Source organism: Mustelus asterias, unplaced genomic scaffold (assembly GCF_964213995.1).
Source record: "Mustelus asterias unplaced genomic scaffold, sMusAst1.hap1.1 HAP1_SCAFFOLD_35, whole genome shotgun sequence".
In the NCBI taxonomy this organism is placed as follows: Eukaryota; Metazoa; Chordata; class Chondrichthyes; order Carcharhiniformes; family Triakidae; genus Mustelus; species Mustelus asterias.
In genome coordinates this window covers 4936686-4959757 of record NW_027590117.1, presented here as the reverse complement: position 1 = coordinate 4959757, position 23072 = coordinate 4936686, and the positions used below count along the sequence as shown (strand labels likewise).

The 23072-nt window shown below is 46.8% G+C and overlaps 4 protein-coding genes across 4 annotated transcripts in view; 3 read left to right on the top strand and 1 right to left on the bottom strand.

Annotated features, from left to right (window-relative positions):
* The first annotated feature begins 3855 nt into the window (after positions 1 to 3855).
* Positions 3856 to 4338, top strand: LOC144482326 (histone H2B 1/2). Its single transcript, XM_078201493.1, has one exon. The coding sequence runs from the start codon at positions 3856 to 3858 to the stop codon at positions 4228 to 4230; it is 375 nt and encodes a 124-aa protein (XP_078057619.1). The 3' UTR covers positions 4231 to 4338.
* A 1051-nt stretch (positions 4339 to 5389) lies between these two features.
* LOC144482301 (histone H2A-like) lies at positions 5390 to 5779 on the top strand. Its single transcript, XM_078201482.1, has one exon. It carries the CDS (start codon positions 5390 to 5392, stop codon positions 5777 to 5779), a length of 390 nt encoding a protein of 129 aa, XP_078057608.1.
* Positions 5780 to 16259: 10480 nt separating this feature from the next.
* Positions 16260 to 23072, top strand: part of LOC144482285 (uncharacterized) — an 872976-nt gene continuing 866163 nt past the window's right edge. The window contains exon 1 of the mRNA XM_078201468.1: positions 16260 to 16620. Coding sequence (XP_078057594.1) covers positions 16260 to 16620 — 361 coding nt within the window. The remainder of the gene's footprint in view (positions 16621 to 23072) is intronic.
* On the bottom strand, positions 19824 to 21036 carry LOC144482271 (histone H1-like). The gene has a single exon (XM_078201452.1). It carries the CDS (start codon positions 21034 to 21036, stop codon positions 20386 to 20388), a length of 651 nt encoding a protein of 216 aa, XP_078057578.1. The 3' UTR covers positions 19824 to 20385.

The following is a 23072-nucleotide window of genomic DNA, read 5'->3' as shown; positions in this document are numbered from 1 at the left end:
CACAGACAGACAGAAAAGCACACTCAGATGTACCAGAGACCGATGCATACAGTATGATTCAGACACTTATACAGTTACTCAATGACACATGCCTGCTGAACCGAAATCAAACTCACATTCACTTCAAGACACAGGTGTGAGCAGAATTTACCCCATATTAACACACAGTGGAGACTGATATAGTGCATGAGTCTCAAAATTATGTTCAGCCAATCTCACACATGCAAGCTGGCAATCAACAGACAAATACACATTTTGTTTCACATACTGTACCCAATACTTACAGGCACATAATTAATCGCATTCTGTACATGAAATAGAGAGATGCCATTTCAGTCCCAAACTCAGCCTCACTGATTTAGAATAGAATCCCTCCAGTGCAGAAGGATGTCATTTGACCCATCAAGTCTACACTGACTCAGCATTTTACCCAGGCCCTATCCCCATAACCCCACAAATTTACCATGGCTACATACTCTAACGACACATCTTGGGATACCAAGGGGCAATTAACATGGCCAAGCCGAATAACCTGCACAACTTTGAATTGTGGGAGGAAACCAGTGCACTTGGAGAAAACCCATGCAGATAAAAACATAGAACATAGAACAGTACAGCACAGAACAGGCCCTTCGGCCCACGATGTTGTGCCGAGCTTTATCTGAAACCAAGATCAAGCTATCCCGCTCCCTATCATCCTGGTGTGCTCCATGTGCCTATCCAATAACCGCTTAAGTGTTCCTAAAGTGTCTGACTCCACTATCACTGCAGGCAGTCCATTCCACACCCCAACCACTCTCTGCGTAAAGAACCTACCTCTGATATCCTTCCTGTATCTCCCACCACGAACCCTATAGTTATGCCCCCTTGTAATAGCTCCATCCACCCGAGGAAATAGTCTTTGAACGTTCACTCTATCTATCCCCTTCATCATTTTATAAACCTCTATTAAGTCTCCCCTCAGCCTCCTCCGCTCCAGAGAGAACAGCCCTAGCTCCCTCAACCTTTCCTCATATGACCTACCCTCCAAACCAGGCAGCATCCTGGTAAATCTCCTCTGCACTCTTTCCAACGCTTCCACATCCTTCTTATAGTGAGGTGACCAGAACTGCACACAATATTCCAAATGTGGTCTCACCAAGGTCCTGTACAGTTGCAGCATAACCCCACGGCTCTTAAACTCCAACCCCCTGTTAATAAAAGCTAACACACTATAGGCCTTCTTCACAGCTCTATCCACTTGAGTGGCAACCTTTAGAGATCTGTGGATATGGACCCCAAGATCTCTCTGCTCCTCCATAGTCTTCAGAACCCTACCTTTGACCCTGTAATCCACATTTAAATTAGTCCTACCAAAATGAATCACCTCACATTTATCAGGGTTAAATTCCCTTTGCCATTTTCAGCCCAGCTTTGCATCCTATCTATGTCTCTTTGCAGCCTACAACAACCCCCCACCTCATCCACTACTCCACCAATCTTGGTGTCATCAGCAAATTCACTGATCCACCCTTCAGCCCCCTCCTCGAAGTCATTAATAAAAATCACAAAGAGCAGAGGACCAAGCACTGATCCCTGCGGCACTCCGCTAGCAACCTGCCTCCAATCCAAAAATTTTCCATCCACCACCACCCTCTGTCTTCGATCAGACAGCCAGTTACCTATCCAATCGGCCAACTTTCCCTCTATCCCACACCTCCTCACTTTCATCATAAGCCGACCATGGGGGACCTTATCAAACGCCTTACTAAAATCCATGTATATGACGTCAACTGCCCTACCTTCATCAACACGCTTAGTTACCTCCTCACAAAATTCTATCAAATTTGTGAGGCACGACTTGCCATTCACGAATCCGTGCTGACTATCCCGGATTAATCCGCATCTTTCTAAATGGTCGTAAATCCCATCCCTAAGGACCTTTTCCATCAATTTACCAACCACCGAAGGAAGACTAACCGGTCTATAATTACCAGGGTCATTTCTATTCCCTTTCTTAAACAGAGGAACAACATTCGCCATTCTCCAGTCCTCTGGCCCCATCCCCGTGGACAGCGAGGACCCAAAGATCAAAGCCAAAGGCTCTGCAATCTCATCCCTTGCCTCCCAAAGAATCCTAGGATACATTTAATCAGGCCCAGGGGACTTAACGACCTTCAGTTTATTCAAAACTGCCAGGACATCCTCCCTCCGAACATCTCAGGGGAGAATATGCAAACTCCACAAAGACAGGCGTCCGAGGCCGGAAACGAACCTGGGTCCATGGCATTGTGAGGCAGCTGTCTAACCATTGTGTTGCCTGTTCTTGCAGTGTACTTCACAAATGGTGCACACTGTGTGTGAATGGTTGAGGGAGTAAATGCTGAAGCTGATGAATGGTTTGCAAGTGAAACCACAAACTAGATTTGTTTCTGAGATTCTTTGGTGTTGTTGGAGGTGCACTGACCAGTGAGTGGAGAGTATTCCATCCCTTACCTAAATGTGGAATTCAATTGTGGAATGCCTTTTGGAAAATAGGAGGTCAGTCACTAGCTATGGACATGCTCTGTTCTATTTTTAAAGCCACAGTCATATTGTGACAGGGTACAAGAAATACCTTGTACCCATTTATCGTTAATGACAGTCACAGAATGATGACCATGCTAAAGCATAATTAGAAGATAAGAAATTGGAGCAAGAGTAGGCCATTCAGCTCTTCGAGTCCACATTGCCATACAGTGAGATCATGACTGATTTTCCACTTCAACACCATTTTCCTGAACTATCCCCGTAACCCTTGGTGTTTTTGACATGTAGAAATCTATCAATCTCACTCTTGAACATATTTAATGATTAAATCTCCTCATATCTCTGCGCATTGCATTCTATCTGCAAAATTGTTGCCCATTCGCTCAGCCTCTTCAAATACACACAAAGAGTCTTTGCCTCCTTTTCACAACTCACACATCCACCTTGTTTGTGACAGCTACCAATTTGGAAATATTACCTTTAATCCCAAATCATTGATACATAGATTGGAAATAGCAGTGGCCCAAACACTGATCCTTGTGGTAGCCCACTTGTCATAGCCTGCTAACTTGAAAATGACCCATTTGTTCCTACTCTCAGTTCTCTGTCCATCAGCTCGTTCTCAGTCTATTCCAGGATATTCTCTCCCCCAGCCCCCTCCTCCCCAGCCCCCTCCAACCCCCCCCCCCCCAGCCCCCTCCACCCTCCCAGCCCCCTCCTCCCCCAAGCCCCCAGCCACCCCCCTCCCCAACCACCCCCCCCCCCCCATTCCACGTGCTCTCATTTTCTTTATTTGCCTCTGGTGTGGAACCGTATCAAGGCTTGTAGCCAGTAATATCCAATTCTAATTCCACTTCTTCTTGCAGTCAGCTTTTTGTTTTAGCAACAATGTCAATGTGGCTGTTGCTCATCAAACTTATTCCCCTTCCACACGCCCAGATATTGTACACTGCCAGCTCCCGGTGATGGACGGAAGTAAAGCAGAGGAAGGGGAAATGTATGAACAGTATCAGCAGTCTGATAGAGTGATGTGGGATTAGCAGCAGAGAGAATGCGCTGGTGCGGCAGAGGGAGTGAGAGAGTCAGGGGGTTGGGTGGATCGGGGCGGACAAGGGGAAAGGACGGATTGACAACAGACTGGTTACTGCCCAAATCCACAAACTCTGTGTTTGTGTCTCTGAACTAACCAATCAGAGAGAGAGCGTTACGAATTGACATCACTGTGAATGGGCCAATGGGGAACGGGGCTTTCAGCCATCCTTCATTAGCATAGGCCTCTGCTTTGGTCTATAAAAGAGGAGTTCCGAGCGCGACTTAGTGATTCTGTGTCTGAAATTAACTGTGAGGATGGTTGATGAGAAGAAAGCAGCTCCGAAGAAGGGGGCGAAGAAAGTGATTAAGAAACCGGTAGTAAAGGGCGGCAAGAAGCGGCGAAAGTCGAGGAAGGAGAGTTACTCCATCTACATCTACAAAGTGATGAAGCAGGTTCACCCCGACACCGGCATCTCCTCCAAGGCCATGAGCATCATGAACTCGTTCGTGAACGATATTTTCGAGCGCATCGCGGGTGAGGCTTCCCGCCTGGCCCATTACAACAAGCGCAGCACCATCAGCTCCCGGGAGATCCAGACCGCCGTGCGCCTGCTGCTGCCCGGGGAACTGGCCAAGCACGCCGTGTCGGAAGGGACAAAGGCGGTGACCAAGTACACCAGCTCCAAGTAAAACCCCCCATGGACTGAATAACATCCCAAACACAACGGCTCTTTTAAGAGCCACTCACAATCTCCCTGAAAAAGCTGTATCATCCATTTAGTTTCAATTAATCTTTCACTCTGACGCGTCTCGAACAATCTAATTGTTGTTTTTACTGTTGATCAATGATAGGTACTGAGTAATGCAAGTTGATCGCCCAGCGTCTGATTAATAATGTTTCATTAATTAATTAATTGGTTTCCGACCGCCTCTGCACTTAGATCTCAGAGGCCCGTTTCCCCGACTTTAGAGAGGGAGAGAGAGAGAGAGAGCTAATGGAGCAAATGTGTCAGCTTCCAATTCTGTTCCAGTTTGGTCTTAATAATCGATCAGTTTATTCCCCATCAGCCCCGGTTGTGCAGGAACCTCAGTCTCGTCACTGGTCAATTTACACCGAAAATGTTCACTCCCCTCTTGATTCTCACGAATATGGAGAACATCCCGTCCGTTTACAGAACGATGTCAATGAGACTTTCTGGCGGCGAGTTCGAGTTTTAAAAAGGGCCGAGATTAACGCCGAATGGATCCAGGATTCTAAAAGCAAATCTGCAACTTGGGATAAAATGTGAAATGGTGCAAACACAGACTGATGTTTTAAACACTTTGTTGTTCGACAGTTAATTATTGAGAGATTTTATTTGAAATGTATTTCTTGTTTTATAAATACATCTGCGAACTTTTCAAAAATGAATCGTGAAAATTTTGTTATTTTCGACTTATTTTCCGAAAAACCCAGGCTGAAAATCAGAAACTGCCAGATACAGGTTAACTATAGACTGGGGACGGAGAGAAAGGGAGATTCTTACATTACTCAAAATTAATTAACCATTACCTATTCGTATAATTTTCGAAACTCTTGTTCTTTCCGCTTTGGCGGCTTTTACAGTTTGAAATGAAATCGGTTGGAATCTGAGATTTTGGCGCCGTTATTTTCCGCCCTCACTCCGTGGGCTCTCCGGATTGCTGAGTTAAGCAGATTTCTGATTGGTCATATGAACAAGATGCTGAGAGGCAGCAACAAAGTGACCAATCAGCAATGTCCGCACCTCCATTCCTCCCGGAGCTATAAGAGAAGCGAAAAGGAGTGGATTTCAGCATTCTTTGTGAAAGTGTTTGTGAGATTGCGCAGATGTCTGGAAGAGGAAAGAGCGGCGGGAAAGCTCGGGCCAAGGCCAAGTCTCGCTCCTCCCGGGCTGGATTGCAGTTCCCCGTGGGCCGTGTTCACAGGCACCTGAGAAAGGGCAACTATGCTGAGCGTGTGGGTGCCGGAGCCCCGGTCTATCTGGCTGCTGTGCTCGAGTATCTGACCGCTGAAATCCTGGAGCTGGCCGGGAACGCGGCCCGGGACAACAAGAAGACCCGCATCATCCCCAGACACCTGCAGCTGGCCGTCCGCAACGACGAGGAGCTCAACAAGCTGCTGGGAGGAGTGACCATCGCTCAGGGCGGGGTGCTGCCCAATATCCAGGCCGTGCTGCTGCCCAAGAAAACTTCTGCGGCCTCGTCCAAGAGCAAGTGAAGCGACCATTCTTTAATCTGATGAACCCAAAGGCTCTTTTCAGAGCCACTCACTTTTTCTGGAAAAGGGCGATCTATTGTTTGCCCCTCAGATGCTGCGCTGCTATTCACAGTCCAGCTGTTTCCCGCTTTGTTTTATCAATCCGGAGTTCCCCCTGTGTACGATAGTAAATAGACCCCATCAGTCTCGCAGCAGATAGAGGAATTCATCAGGCGAATACACCATCCACGTTACGATAGTATTGTCACAGGCAGTATTTTAATGCATGCAAGTTGCTGTTTTTTATTAATAGTTGATATCTGGAACTCGGGTTCTGATTTCAGTTAATCAACAATTTCATCATTTGCGCCGTTTTTTGTGCAGCAAATAACCATCTGTGCAAACGAAGACTTTATTCCATTCTTACACAGATTGTTACAGGTACAGAGAGGATTTGAAGTCTATCTTCCTCCACTTAGTGCGTTAGACTCGATCTCTGTCCCTTTTCTCTCAAGCCCATTCAGATTTAACACATAAACTCACAGGTTCGGTGAAAGGGCTGCTTCCTGGCAGCAGGGAGTCAGAGATGGAGTTATTGTCACGGTGGATTGATCTGTTTCTGATGTGTTTACTGATGTTTTCAGTTCCCTCTCCATATTGAGCTCAAGTGAATAATTGAACGACATGGTGTCAGAATCAAGGTTTTTATGAATCCTTCAGTTTGCTTCATACCGAGTCTATCCCGGTGCATTGTCGACAACAAGGAAGAATTTCGCAGTTGGAGAATGATATATTTTCCTCTGTCGGATGATCTGGGCGTCGCTCCCGGAACAGAGTAAAGGCGGGAATGAAGAGGTTATTCTCGGGCTGATCTGTTTCTTCCGCAGTTTTCCCAGAGGACGGAATCAGCGAGATTTCTGCACACACAGGACCGAAGTCCATTGCAGCGCTTTAAGATCTGCCTCCCCCCGGCCCTCCCTATTCTCCAGACACAAAGCTGCCTGTTCCACCGGCGGGATCGGGCCGGGGATTCTCTCCGCACTTCCCATTGTAACATTCCCGGCCGCTTTTAGGGGATAGGATCAGAAATCAGCCGTTTCCCTCTGTCCCTGTGAAGCCTGTGTGAAGGGGTTGGTTGGTGATCTCTATGTTTCTGCTTTTCCACTGAGCTGAGATTTGCTCCGTTTTAAATTGCGGAACGGGGTCTGATTACCGCGGGTTCTCGATAAGAGATTGAGAAATTCAAACTGTTCCTAAAATAGCGCCAGGATTCTGTGGCGGAAAATACAATAAACAGATTATAAAGTGTGAGATTGAAGTAGTTTCCTGAACATTCAGGCGTTCGGTTATTTTGTATTTTTCCTGCACTGAAATTGGCGGGCTTTTCCAATTTGAAAATGTGAACCAATCAAAACCTCCCATTTCTTCTCCCTGGCTCTCCGATTGGTTACGAATCTGATTGAAATGTGAGTGAGCAATCAGAGCTCGAGTCTGGCTGCAGCCTCACAAACCGCTCACAATGATTATTAATAGAGATTAAACTGACGGAATCTGTATCTTCTCTCTCACCTGTACTTGAATTTTAAAATATACTTTGTTTCCACAGACAAATTATTGAAGGAACGTGAATAAATGTGATGTCTCCTCCACGCAAGTTACAGGGAAGTGAGTCGCCGGCTCCTTCTCACGTTGTCTCTGACGGAGCTCAGACAGTAAGAAGTCTCACAACACCAGGTTAAAGTCCAACAGGTTTATTTGGCAGCACAAGCTTTTGGAGTCTCAGGCTCCTTCAGGTGAGTGAGAAGCTGTGTTCACAAACAGGGCACATACAGGCACAAACTCAATTTACAAGATAATGGTAAGAATGCGAGTCTTTACAGGTAATCAAGTCTTAAAATTACAGACAGTGTAAGTGGAGAGAGGGCCAAGCACTGGTTAAAGAGGTGTGTATTGTCTCCAGCCAGGACAGTTATTGATATTTTGCCCAGGCAAGTTGTGGGGGTTACAGATAGTGTGACATGATCCCAAGGTCCCGGTTGAGGCCGTCCTCATGTGTGCGGAACTTGGCTATCAGTTTCTGCTCAGTGATTCTGCGTTGTCATGTGTCATGAAGGCCACCTTGGAGAACGCTAACTCGAAGATCAGAGGTTGAATGCCCATGACTGCTGAAGTGTACCCCGACAGGAAGGAAGCACTCCTGCCTGGCGATTGTTGAGCGGTGTTCATTCATCCGTTGTCATAGTGCCGGCATAGTCTCTCCAATGTGCCATGCCTTGGGACATCCTTTCCTGCAGCGTGTCAGGTAGACAACATTGGCCAACTCGCAAGAATATGTACCATGTACGTGGTGGATGGTGTTCTCATGTGAGATGATGGCATCAGTGTCAATGATCCGGCACATTTACCGAGGTTGCTGTGGCAGGGTTGTGTGGTGTCGTGGTCAATGTTCTCCTGAATGCTGGGTAATTTGCTGCAGACAATGGTCTGTTTGAGGTTATGCGATTGTTTGAAGGCGAGAAGTGAGGGTGTGGGGATGGCCTTGGCGAGATGTTCGTCTTCATACTTGACATGTTGAAGGCTCCGGAGAAGATGTCATAGCTTCTCCGCTCTGGGGAAGGATTGGACAATGAAGGGTACTCTGTCTATCGTGTCCTGTGTTTGTCTTCTGTGGCACATCGGAACTGTCGATCAATGAGTCGAGCACCATATCCTGTTGTTATGAGGCATCTTTCAGCGTCTGTAGGTGTCTGTTGCAATACTCCTCATCTGAGCAGATCCTGTATGCAGAGGGCTTGTCCACAGAGGACGGCTTCTTTAACATGTATAGGATGGAAGCTGGAGAAGTGGAGCATCATGAGGGTATCCATGTGCTTGCGGTACAGTGAAGTGCTGAGGTGACCGTCCTTGATGGAGATGCGTATGTCCAAGAATGCAACCAATTCCAGACACACAGACATCTTATTAGTTCAACGGTCTCAGAGAGCAGAAATAGTTGCAGACACATTTTCAATCCATCAATCAAACAGAGCAGGAGAGACAGACATTTTTGTCCATGTGACTCTAAATATCCTACCAGGATGGCCGAGTGGTTAAGCGGTTGGACTTCAGATCCAATGGACTTATGTCCATGTGCATTTGAACCGCACTCCAATTAAATGGACTTTTAACACTACATTCTGCACCCTCTCCTTTTCTTCTGCTCTATGTGCTGTATGAACTGTCTGCTTTGTCTGTATAGCACGCAAGAAAACAATACTTTTCACTGTAAACCAATACATGTGACAATAATAAATCAAATCAAACCCAGTACCATTGATAGTGGGATCCATAAATCCAAGTCCAAATTGACTCCTGCCATCAGATCATCACAGTGTCAATCCCACAATAGAGCAGCCTCAGCTCCAAATTAAATATATGATAAAACTGACACATGGAATCTAATTAAAAGTTACACAATGAACATTAATAATGTACTCTGAGATTCGACTTAAATACATCACGCAAATCAGGGGTTTTGAATTGACTGTACTAATGGCCACAGTGAATATTCACAAATACATTTGATACAAATCCAAATCTGAAACACATTCTCAGATTGAGGTATGATTTGATTTATTATCGTCACATGTATTAGTAAATAGTGAAAAGTATTGTTTCTTGCGTGCTATACAGACAAAACATACCATTCACAGAGAAGGATAGGAGAGAGTGCAGAATGCAGTGTTACAGTCATAGCTAGGGTGCTGAGGCCATCTTCACCGCCCCATATGGAACAGTGTGAGTGAGAGGAAACGGAGAGTAGTGGTTAATGGTTGTGTTTCAGACTGGAGGAAGGTTTCTAGTGGAGTTCCCCAGGGCTCGGTTTTAGGAGCCCTGCTCTTCCTGATATATATTAATGACACACACCTTGGTGTACAGGACTCAAGCTCAACATTTCCATACGCCACCAATCTTGGAGGCATTGGCAACTGTGAGGAGGAAAGTGGGAAACTTCAATAAGACACGGGCAGCTTGGTTGAATGGGAGTGGTACAGTGGTTAGCACTGCTGCCTCACTGCGCCAGGGACCCGGGTTCGATTCCTGGCTTAGGTCACTGTCGATGCGAAGTCTACACAATCTCCCCATGTCTGCATAGGTTTCCTCTGGTCATTGGTCATGCTAAATGCTCTCTCAGTGTACCCAAACAGGCGCCAGAGTGCAGTGACTAGAGAGTTTTCAGAGTAACTTCATGCAGTGTTAATGTAAGCCCTACTTGTGACACAAATAAATAAACTTTTCAAGTGGCACTGGGGAATGTTCCAGCACAGATTGCCCTGTGGCTGTGCCTGGGCAAGTCAGTGTCCTGGATAGAGCACTTTCCGGGGCACAGAGCATTGTTTTTATTAATTCATGTGATGTGGGCATCACTGGCTTGTTAGGCCATTTCAGAGGGCACTTAAGAGTCAACCACATTGCTGTGTGTCTGGAATCGATAGAACCAATGCTCACTTTAACTCTTTTATTGTCTAAATACCTACGTCTGTAGTAGGGATTGTACTATTGTTTAAATACCTACAGAAACTCTGACTATCCACCTTCATGTTACTGGCTGCTTGTCATCTTCAGCTTGTTAATTTCCTGATAAACTCAGCATTAAAAATTGTTTGTGGACAATTCAACATTCCCACCATCCTCTATCAAGAAGCTTTTCCTGAAATTAAATAAGGGGATCAGGGATTATGGGGAAAAGGCAGAACAGTGGGGATGAGAAAAATATCAGCTATGCTTCATTGGCAGAGCAGACTCAAGTGGCCGAGTGGCCTAATTCTTATGTCTTATATTCTTATATCTTATGGTCTAAATTATCCCTGAAATATCTCACTCTCATTTTACGGTGAGGTTCCCCCATTCAGAGCGAACAGAGAACATAGAACAGTACAGCACAGAACAGGCCCTTCAGCCCACGATGTTGTGCCGAGCTTTATCTGAAACCAAGATCAAGCTATCCCACTCCCTATCATCCTGGTGTGCTCCATGTGCCTATCCAATAACCGCTTAAATGTTCCAAAAGTGTCTGACTCCACTATCACTGCAGGCAGTCCATTCCACACCCCAACCACTCTCTGCGTAAAGAACCTACCTCTGATATCCTTCCTGTATCTCCCACCACGAACCCTATAGTTATGCCCCCTTGTAATAGCTCCATCCACCCGAGGAAATAGTCTTTGAACGTTCACTCTATCTATCCCCTTCATCATTTTGTAAACCTCTATTAAGTCTCCCCTCAGCCTCCTCCGCTCCAGAGAGAACAGCCCTAGCTCCCACAACCTTTCCTCATAAGACCTACCCTCCAAACCAGGCAGCATCCTGGTAAATCTCCTCTGCATTCTTTCCAGCGCTTCCACATCCTTCCTATAGTGAGGTGACCAGAACTGCACACAATACTCCAAATGTGGTCTCACCAAGGTCCTGTACAGTTGCAGCATAACCCCACGGCTCTTAAACTCCAACCCCCTGTTAATAAAAGCTAACACACTATAGGCCTTCTTCACAGCTCTATCCACTTGAGTGGCAACATTTAGAGATCTGTGGATATGGACCCCAAGATCTCTCTGTTCCTCCACAGTCTTCAGAACCCTACCTTTGACTCTGTAATCCACATTTAAATTAGTCCTACCAAAATGAATCACCTCACATTTATCAGTCCAAAGATGTGCGGGTTAGGTTGATTGGCCAGGTTAAAAATTGCCCCTTAGAGTCCTGGGATGCGTAGGTTAGAGAGATTAGCGGGTAAATATGTGGGGGTAGGGCCTGGGTGGGATTGTGGTCGGTGCAGACTCGATGGGCCGAATGGCCTCCTTCTGCACTGTAGGGTTTCTATGGTTTCAACTCCATTTGCCATTTTTCAGCCCAGCTTTGCATCCTATCTATGTCTCTTTGCAGCCTACAACAGCCCTCCACCTCAACCACTACTCCACCAATCTTGGTGTCATCAGCAAATTTACTGATCCACCCTTCAGCCCCCTCCTCTAAGTCATTAGTAAAAATTTACAAAGAGCAGTGGACCAAGCACTGATCCCTGCGGCACTCCGCAAGCAACCTGCCTCCAGTCCGAAAATTTTCCATCGACCACCACCCTCTGTCTTCGATCAGACAGCCAGTTACCTATCCAATCGGCCAACTTTCCCTCTATCCCACACCTCCTCACTTTCATCATAAGCCGACCATGGGGGACCTTATCAAACGCCTTACTAAAATCCATGTATATGACATCAACTGCCCTACCTTCATCAACACACTTAATTACCTCCTCAAAAAATTCTATCAAATTTGTGAGGCACGACTTGCCCTTCACGAATCCATGCTGACTATCCCGGATTAATCCGCATCTTTCTAAATGGTCATAAATCGCATCTCTAAGGACCTTTTCCATCAATTTACCAACCACCGAAGTAAGACTAACCGATCTATAATTACCAGGGTCATTTCTATTCCCTTTCTTAAACAGAGGAACAACATTCGCCATTCTCCAGTCCTCTGGCACCATCCCCGTTGTCAGCGAGGACCCAAAGATCAAAGCCAAAGGCTCTGCAATCTCATCCCTTGCCTCCCAAAGAATCCTCGGATACATTTCATCAGGCCCAGGGGACTTATCGACCTTCAGTTTATTCAAAACTGCCAGGACATCCTCCCTCCAAACATCTATTTCCTCCAGCCTATTCGCCTGTAACACCTTCTCTTCCTCAAAAACATGGCCCCTCTCCTTGGTCAACACTGAAGAAAAGTATTCATTCATCACCTCGCCTATCTCTACTGACTCCATACACAAGTTCCCACTACTGTCCTTGACCGGCCCTAACCTCACCCTGGTCATTCTTTTATTCCTCACATCAGAGTAAAAAGCCTTGGGGTTTTCCTTGATCCGACCCGCCAAGGACTTCTTGTGTCCCCTCCTAGCTCTCCTAAGCCCCTTTTTCAGCTCATTCCTTGCTAACTTGTAACCCTTAATCGAGCCATCTGAACCTTGTTTCCTCATCCCTACATAAGCTTCCCTCTTCCTTTTCACAAGACATTCCACCTCTTTCGTGAACCATGGTTCCCTCACTCGGCCATTTCCTCCCTGCCTGACAGGGACATACCTATCAAGGACATCCAGTATTTGTTCCTTGAAAAAGTTCCACTTTTCATTAGTTCCTTTCCCTGACAGTTTCTGTTCCCATCTTACGCCCCCTAATTCTTGCCTAATCGCATCATAATTACCTCTCCCCCAATTGTAAACCTTGCCCTGCCGTACGGCCCTATCCCTCGCCATTGCAATAACAAAAGACACCGAATTGTGGTCACTATCTCCAAAGTGCTCTCCCACAACCAAATCTAACACTTTGCCCGGTTCATTTCCCAGTACCAAATCCAATGTGGCCTCACCTCTTGTCGGCCTATCCACATATTGTGTCAGGAAACCCTCCTGTCCACACTGCACAAAAACTGCCCCATCCGAACTATTTGACCTACAAAGGTTCCAATCAATATTTGGAAAGTTAAAGTCCCCCATGACAACTACCCTGTGACCCCCACACATATCCATAATCTGCTTAGCAATTTCTTCCTCCACATCTCTATTACTATTTGGGGGCCTATAGTAAACTCCTAACAACGTGACCGCTCCTTTCCTATTTCTACCCTCAGCCCATATTACCTCAGTGAGCAGATCCCCCTCGAAGTGCCTTTCCGCAGCAGTTAAACTATCCTTGATTAACAATGCCACTCCTCCACCTCTTTTACCAGCTTCCCTACACTTAGTGAAACATCTATACCCCGGAACATCCAGCAACCATTCCTGTCCTTGTTCTACCCACGTCTCCATAATGGCCACAACATCGTAGTCCCAAGTACCAATCCATGCCCCAAGTTCATCTACCTTGTTCCGGATGCTCCTTGCATTGAAGTAGACACACTTCAACCCACCTTCCTGTCTACCGGTACCCACCCTTGACCCTGATACCTTCCCCAATACCTCACCACCCTCACTGACTTTTGGACTACAACTCCTTTTCCCACTCCCCTGACAAATTAGTTTAAAACCCCCTGAAGAGCCGTAACAAATTTCCCTCCCAGGACATTGGTGCCCCTCTGGTTCAGGTGCACCCTGTCCTGTTTGTACAGGTCCCACCTTCCCCAGAATGTGTTCCAATTATCCACGTATCTGAAACCCTCCCTCCTACACCATCCCTGCAACCACATGTTTAACTGCACTCTCTCCCTGTTCCTCAACTCGCTATCACGTGGCAACGTACCAGAGATGACCACATGTTTTGTCTTGGTTCTCAGCTTCCAGCCCAGCTCCAGAAATTCCTGCTTTAAATCCCCGTCCCTTCTCTTACCTATGTCATTGGTACCAATGTGTACCACGACTTGTGACTGTTTCCCCTCCCCCTTCAGGATCCGGAAAACACGGTCTGAGACGTCACGGACCTTGGCATCCGGTAGGCAACATACCATCCGTGAGTCTCTTTTGCTGCCACAGAACCTCCTATCTATCCCTCTAACTAACGAGTCCCCAATTACTATTGCCCTCCTGCTCTGCCCCTTACCCTCCCGAGCCACAGAGACGGACACAGTGCTGGAGATCCTCTCACTGCGGCTCACCACTGGTATGTCATCCCCCTCAACCGTATCCAAAGCGGAATACTTGTTGCTAAGGGGAACGACCACCGGGGATCCCTGCACGGACTGCTTTCTCCCAGCCCCTCTCACTGTCACCCATCTGTCTTCATTCTAACAGTTTATCTCTCTGCACCCTATCAAATCATTCACTGTAAACATCTCACTCACATCACCACTTAGTCTTCCATGTTCAGGTTATTACAGGACTAGTCTTTGCAATCTGTCCTCATCATTTGAGTCTGGCATCACTGGTGAAATTCTGCTGCTCCCACTCCAAGGCCAATCTAATCTTCCTGGGATGAACACAGTGATCTAAATGGGGTCTGAACAGAGTTTTCTGCAACTGTAACACAAATTCCAATCCTTCATAGACTATTAGCTTTATTACTTCACCTACCAGTTAATGATGTCTGGACACTGGGGGAGGTGATGGCCGAGTGGTATTATCACTGTGCTATTAATTCAGAAACTCAGCTTATGTTCTGGGGACCCGGGTTCGAATCCTGCCACGGCAGTTGATGGAATTTAAATTTGATCAAAAAATATCTGGAATTAAGAATCTACTGATGACCGTGAAGCTATTGTCGATTGTCAGAAAATCCTATCTGGTTCACTTCCTTTCGGGAGAAAATCTGCCGTCCTTACCCGGTATGGCCGTCATGTGACTCCAGAGCCACAGCACTGTGGTTGACTCTCAACTGTCCTCTGAACAAGGGCAACTCAGGATGTGCATTAAATGCTGGCCAGTCAGCGATGCCCATGTCCCACAAATGAATTTAAAAAAAACACGGCCCTCTGTTTGTCTGCAGTTTCCTGCATCTCGCCACAAACATAACCACTCTGCTCTACTACATCACAAGGACGTTTCAAACTAAATGTGTTCCCAAGGATAATCTGTTTCTGTCACTATGAACTTTTCTCGTTGTTCTTTCAGCCGGTGTAAATCCAGAGAATGGAAAGGATGGAGGGAAAAATCTTTCCCGAATCCTATTTGATCATCATTCCAATAACATTTGGGTGAGGAAATCTAATCGTCAGTCTCTGTGAAAAGCTGTATCCGGCACCTTCCTATTCGATGGTTAGAATGTAAAATGGAATAACTTCGACTGCTGTTTGTGTCTCCTGTCCTGTAAACCAAACACTGACCCAGAATTCACTCACTGCCTTCGCTTTGTGCTGAAAACTGTTATTATTCTGTTATTTTCACAGCTCCTAAATGACCTCATTAGCGGCTATTTTTCGCGGTAACGGTCCCTTCCCTCAATTCCTGAAATGTTCATTGATTCATCATTTTATTCACAGTAATTCTCCGCAGGGTAAATTTCCGGAGTGGGATTATTACAGAGCGGAATAAGGACAGTGTGCGGACTCGATCCGGCTCCCTGTTTTCTGTGAAGGAGAGTGGGTTCTGATTGAAGACGAAACGGAGTGTTTTCCTTCTGGGAATGCTGTGAACAGGGATTGATTCCCGCCCGGGACAGTTAGAAAGCGATAGGAGAATGAAGCACATTGAAAGAAAATGTGAAAGCCGCGCCTGCGATTGGTAACGGGAAGAGCTGAATAAAAGCAAATCAATAGAAGGGATTTGAAATCTCTGACTGAGGGCGACATTGATTTGAATTCGCTCCTTTCCCACAATGAAATTGGCGGGCTTTTGGAAATGGACAAATTCTCTGCTTCTGCCGGTTGTTGTGGGGAAATCCCGCCCTCTTCTGTTTCCAGTGAGCTGATTGGTGAAGAATATAGGCAAATGAGGTGAATAGAGCAGCGGCCAATCAGAGGAGCTGTCAGTTTATAAGAACAGTCAATGCTGGAGAAATTGCTGATTCTTTGTGAAAGTGTTTGTGAGATTGTGCAAATGTCTGGAAGAGGAAAGGGCGGCGGGAAAGCTCGGGCCAAGGCCAAATCTCGCTCCTCCCGGGCTGGACTGCAGTTCCCGGTGGGCCGTGTTCACAGGCTCCTGAGAAAGGGCAACTATGCTGAGCGTGTGGGTGCCGGAGCCCCGGTCTATCTGGCTGCTGTGCTCGAGTATCTGACCGCTGAAATCCTGGAGCTGGCCGGGAACGCGGCCCGGGACAACAAGAAGACTCGCATCATCCCCAGACACCTGCAGCTGGCCGTCCGCAACGACGAGGAGCTCAACAAGCTGCTGGGAGGAGTGACCATCGCTCAGGGCGGGGTGCTGCCTAATATCCAGGCCGTGCTGCTGCCCAAGAAAAGCAGCGCTGGGACCGCGAAGAGCAAGTGAAGCGACCATTCTTTAATCTGATAACCCAAAGGCTCTTTTCAGAGCCACTCACTTTATCTGAAAAAGGGCGACCTGGTGTCTATCGGTCAGTTTCTGCACTGCTATTCATAGCACAGCTGTTTCCCGCTTTGTTCTATCAATCTGTACTATTGACACATACAGTATTTTAATGCAAGTCGCTGCTGTTTATTGGGGAAACTATCCCAGTGAACATAAATGATCCTATTTCAAATATAATTGCTTTAAAATGTGATAATCTGCGAGGACATTCATCTGCAGCCCATCGGTTTTCAAAGTCAGTCACTATCTGGAAAAGTGTTAATTATTGTCTATGCGAATGTGCAAGCGTTTCTGCAATGGCTATATCGGTGTGAGTGGGTTACTGTTTGAGATATGCTTCATATTCTGAACCTAATTGACGCAATTTTCAACACTCGCTGCGACTCGAAACATGTGCGAAGAAAGTGGATTTGCGGAATTATTGCTCGGAAACTGAAATGATCGCAGGTTTAATAAAACCACTTTAAAATTGAATTGCGGTAGAACTGTTAACGGCATCGCTTTTACTCTAACCATCAAAGGATTGGAGATATGAGTGACCTCAATGCAACGGAGAGTTAATTGTTAGCATGGAGAGGTTTCGGTACTGGAGTCCTGGGAATATTCTGTCCTGGGAATTCAAACACTAGAATCGTTAACAGGAGATCGCAGCTCTTTCATTTGCCGATTTGGTGGCTCTTAAAAGAGCCGTTGTTGGACTTGATGCTGAAGTCGGGGTTTAGGCGCGTTCCCCGCGGATGCGGCGGGCCAGCTGGATGTCTTTGGGCATGATGGTGACTCGCTTGGCGTGGATGGCGCACAGGTTGGTGTCCTCAAAGAGCCCCACCAGGTAAGCCTCGCTGGCCTCCTGCAGGGCCATGACGGCCGAGCTCTGGAAGCGCAGGTCTGTCTTGAAGTCCTGAGCGATCTCTCGCACCAGGCGCTGGAAGGGCAGTTTGCGGATCAGCAGCTCGGTGGATTTCTGGTAGCGGCGGATCTCCCTCAGAGCCACAGTGCCGGGTCTGTAACGATGAGGCTTCTTCACTCCGCCCGTGGCTGGAGCGCTCTTCCGGGCCGCTTTAGTAGCCAGCTGTTTGCGAGGAGCTTTCCCTCCGGTCGATTTGCGCGCTGTCTGCTTGGTCCTGGCCATTTTCTGAACGGATTCAGCACAATCTCTGAGACACAAACTATTAATACAGAGTCTGTCCTGCTGCCGCCTTTTTAAACTCTGTGAGGAACCGCCCCCAGCGGGAATTGGCCCAGGAAGTTTCAATCAAACTCTGACCGGGGAATTAATGTCTGTAACTCAGGTTCTGATTAGTTCAGTTGTTTTGTTAACCGCGCCTTTCAGAAATTGGGCCGTTTTCGATGCAGGAAATAGCCGTCTGTATAAAAGACTTTATCCCGTCCTTATTAAAACAAACATTACTCGAAATATTGAAGATTTGAAGTCTATCTCCCTGCACTTAGTGCTTTAGACCCTTTTCCCGCTCTCTGGGCTGTTCATTCCCAGAATCTCCCGCTGTTCCACTCGATCCCTGTCCCTTTCCTCACCAGCCCATTCAGATTTCCCCTCTCCTGCCGCTTGTAACATTCGCCGCCGTTTCCGGGGGACAGGATCAGAAATCCTTCTCTGTGTCTCCCTGACGCCGGTGTGAAAGGGGTTGAGTCTGTTGTTTGTTACAGAGAGTGACTTCATATTTGTCCCGTTTGACATTACTGAATAGAGCCGTTTGCCGCCCGTGGCGGACAAATGTTCAGAAATGAAACCTCTTTGTAAAATAATCTTACAGCAGAATATTAATTGAGAATCTATTTTTAATAAGTTAAGAATTTGTCTCAATTCCCTTTCCCGCGCTGAAATTGGCGGCATTTCCCCCAATTCAAAATTTCTGCCGGTTGACAGTTGAAGCCAATGATTGGCTCAATGTTCACATTCGGTGCTCTGCGATTGGTTCAGAGCTGCGAATGCGGAGAGGATGGCCAATCAGAAGCAGGCTGGGGTTGGAGCGGCTCAAACTGCGGGAATTGCGGTTTTGTGAATGACTGAGCGGAAACTGATCAGTTTCACAAAGCCTGTCAGTTTCAGTGCAGGAAACAACCGTCTGGGGTCAAATAGCATCACAACTGGGACTGGTCCCAGTGAACGATTCACCGGCTGCTGCTACTAAACTCCGCTATTCCAGAGAAAGCTTTTATAAACTCGATCCAAACACTGAGTGATTAAACAGGAGTGATGTGGCGTTTCACTGAGGGCACACGTCAACTGGGGGCTGCTCAGACAATCCACTTAAAAATTTCAAAAACAATTCCCATCGCCGCTCCAAATGAAATGTTAAATTCGGTGATTCCCGCACTGTAACCTAAACAAAACAAACATGCATCTCAAACACTGAACAGCCTGTCCCAGCTGCCGTTCCCAGGTCACTGCTCTCTCTGTGAAGCGGTGAGTGGCTCTTAAAAGAGCCTTTGTTGTGTGTTCGGGAGAAAGGATCGAGTTGTTCAGCCGCCGAATCCATAGAGAGTGCGGCCCTGGCGTTTCAGAGCGTACACCACATCCATGGCAGTGACCGTCTTGCGCTTGGCGTGTTCAGTGTAGGTGACCGCATCCCTGATCACATTCTCCAGGAAAACCTTCAGCACACCGCGAGTCTCCTCATAGATCAAACCCGAGATCCGCTTGACACCGCCACGGCGAGCCAGCCGGCGGATTGCTGGCTTGGTGATGCCCTGGATATTATCACGGAGCACTTTGCGGTGTCGCTTTGCGCCGCCTTTACCCAGTCCTTTGCCCCCTTTCCCTCTGCCAGACATGATGATTCTTCACTCAGATCACTGCACAATATGAGAGAGGAACTCTTTCAGGCTCCTTTCATACAGCCCGCACCGACCTGACTGAGAAAGGCGGAGTGAGAGCAGAGAGGGGAGGAGACAGAGTGAAGATTAAACACAGAGCGGGAGGGAGGAGAGAGCCGGACTGACACACACACACAGAACGGCCCCTGATCTTTCAGCTCCACCTCCAGTTTCTGCAACCGCCAATTTCAACCCGTTTAATAACAATGGAAGCGAAACACAGCTCCCCACACAAACCCTTCGAGAGCCGCCCTTCACAGTCAAGAGTTTCCACAAACCTGGAGCTTTGAAATATGGAATCAAAACAGAAAATGCTGCAAATAATCAGCAGCTCCCGCAGCTTTTGTGAAGAGGGAGTTAACGAGTCGGTTCGTGACTTTTTGCTTTTGTGTTTAAAACCTGGCCCCGTTATGATTCCCAGTCAGTAATATTCCGACTTAAACACAGCAAGAATCGAGGAAGAATCTCCCTCAGGAACATCCTCACCCACATCCGCTTCCAGCTGTTTACAAATACCTTATTGCAGCTGTTTGGGGAAATCTCCTGTGTTAAAATTGAAGTTGGAAAGCGGTATTTAGCCGCCAGTGTTACTGTCTCACACTGAATCTACCAGACATCTTTATTATGAGAGAAAGTGGCGATTGAACAAATGTGAAATTCAAATGAAATTCAGCCTCTGCTGTGTTTTGCTTTAGTCTGAATTTGAAATGATCTCTATTGAGAATGAGCCGAGCCGCGGGACAGGAATCATTTTCTTGCGGGATCAGCTCTTTCCTGAGAGATGTGGGTGGCGCTGAGAAGAGCCTTTGGGTTCAGAGGTTTACAATTTGCTCGGGTTGTTTCACTTCTTTCCTGGCGCTTTCTTCGCTTTTGCTGCTTTCACTTTGGGTTTGGCCTTGGATTTAGTCACTTTTTTGACAGACTTTCCGCCCGTCACCTTCTTCACAGGAGACTTTTTCTTCAGGGCTGCTTTCTTCACCGCCTTTTTTGGAGTTGCCGCCTTCTTGCTGCTTGTTTTCTTCACTGTTGATTTCTTCACTGGAGTTTTCTTTGCTGCGGGTTTCTTGGCTGCTGCTTTCTTTGTTGTCAGCTTCTTGGCCGCTGTTTTCTTTACTAAAGATTTCTTGGCTGTTGGTGTCTTCACCTTCTTTCCCATTTTCCCCGGGCTTTCCTTCTTAGCGAGTTTGAAGGAGCCGGAGGCGCCCTGTCCCTTTATCTGCACCAGAGACCCTGTCTCCACCTTCCTCTTGATCGTTAACCTGATCTGGGAGCCGCGCTTCCCCACATCCACTCCGCTGCCAGCCAAAGCTTTCTTTATCGCGGCCAGGGACATCCCCTTGCGATCGCTGCATCCCGCCACAACATTGAGGATCTGCTCGCCTAACTTGGGACCGGCTGCCGCAGGTCGGGGAGCCGCCTTCTTCTTCCTGGGAGACTTCACTTGAGCGGGAGCGGCTGGAGGAGCCGTTTCGGCGGCTGCAGTTTCAGTCATATCCGAGAGTGTGTGGAAAATCTGTGTGAGAGTCAGAACTGGATCCGAAATGAACCCAGTGGTGGCGGCACAGAGCAACTTAAAGGCAGAGAGCGGACGGAGCAGAGACAAGCTGCTGTCAGCTCCCGGCTCCTCCAGCCTCTCTGTGTTTCTCTCTCCTCACAAACTCTCCCATTGCAATGAAATTCCGCCTCTCCAGAGATCCAGCTCACATCCTTCATGTCTCTGACACACGAATGTTTGCTGTTGAAAAGGTTTCACTCGAACTGAGGACTCCATTTTCCACTGAAACCCGTTTTACTGCTGCACTGATCGCGCTCTCACACGCGATAGCTGACATGTTCTCTACTTTTCCACTGAATTCTTCAATTTAGCGAAACAATTGACTTGAAATCTAACTTTGGGGCTCAGCAGGGGGATTGGGGGGAATCTTTGATTGAAAATCGTTTTATTTTACACAAGAGAGACTCGGAGATCTCATGATCAGAACAGACACACAAACACAGTTGGATTAGTCTGACCCGCCCGCTCCTTTCATACACTCTCTCTTACACAATATTCACATCTACACATTCACAGGACAAAACTTTCACCAACTGTAAGGTCCCAGGACGGAATTTCTCCTCCTTCCGGCCTTTGCTCCGGATTCCAGGGGGTTAGTTATAGTTTTTCATCTCAGTAACTGTTAAACACTCTGAAGCCCGCTCCCTGCAGATTGCCTTTGAATTCATTCATGGAATGTGAGTGTCGCTGTCTGGGTCAGCATTTATTGCCCATCCCTAATTGCCCTTGGGAAGGTGGTGATGAGCTGCCTTCTGGAACCGCTGCAGTTCATGTGGTGTGGGACCACATCTGTTTACCAGATTCCGTGGCCAGAGCTAATAATATCTGGGGGGGTTTCAGTTATTATAGTGATTGCAGACATCATTGTGTCTTTCGGGTGAAAATACAAATTATTTGCTCTCGGAGTCTCTAGATTTCCTGTTTTATTTGTTTCTTCTGCACTGACAGGTAACAGTAAATCACAACCTCAACAACCAGTGACAGCCAGTTAAATAATCATCCCCCACTCGCTGAAAGTGAAGTTTCTGATAGTGATGGACAGTTTCCGACCATCCTCCGATTGGGCCTGAGGAAACCAGATTCACTGTCAAAGCTGAACTTTGTTACAGAAGGGGTGGAAGAGCCAGGTGAGCGATGGTGGTGGAGTAGTGACTGTGCGAGCATTTGACCAAGAGTCAGTTCCTGACCATCACAGTGATGATTTATTTAATTAACAATCGCAGGTCACAACAGCAGGTGGGCACTCCTAAAATAAAATTCACTAAAGATTCTCACCATCACTGTGGTTCTAATGGAAAATCCAGCTTCAATTTACTTTGTGGAAACTTTGTTAAAATGAAAGAACAGGCCTCAAAACTAATCAATGAGTTCTCAGTCAGAAACAATAGTAAAAAGGTGGCTGAAACTGTCCAGAAAAACGAGAAAAGCCAAGTTCAGTTTACAAACTGTGCCATGGATACACCAAGTGTCTGATGAAATCAGCAGCGAAGGTAGTTCCTAATTATAACTATTGAAAAGAAGGGCTGTTTGAGCAGATTGAGTGATGGTGGTATAGTGGTGAGCACAGCTACCTTCCAAACAATTGACCCGAGTTCGATTCCCGGCTATCACATTGATAGTTTATGTAGAACCTTGTCCACGGTTTCTTGTGTTTTAAACCGAGTGGACAAAAACAGTACGAACGCAACATTTGACAGGAATGAAATAAAATAATAAAAAGTTTCATTTTTTTCTTCGGACGTAATTCGTTTCAAATGAAAAATTATTGAAATAGAAAACCAAATCTCTGACCTAATAAATGAGTTCTCCATCAGAGACAAAGATAAAATTACAGCTCACACACTGTGCTCTGCACAATCCTGGTACCTGATGAAGTTAATATGAACGTTATTGGGGTGGTTCAATCATTCTGACACATGTGCAGCTGCAATGACTGAGTGGTTAAGGCTTTGGACATCGGCAATGCTGTCCAG

Bases quoted from the DNA above. Each gene is read 5' to 3' on its own strand.
- LOC144482271 (XM_078201452.1), bottom strand. From the start codon at position 21,036: ATGACTGAAACTGCAGCCGCCGAAACGGCTCCTCCAGCCGCTCCCGCT.
- LOC144482301 (XM_078201482.1), top strand. From the start codon at position 5,390: ATGTCTGGAAGAGGAAAGAGCGGCGGGAAAGCTCGGGCCAAGGCCAAG.
- LOC144482326 (XM_078201493.1), top strand. From the start codon at position 3,856: ATGGTTGATGAGAAGAAAGCAGCTCCGAAGAAGGGGGCGAAGAAAGTG.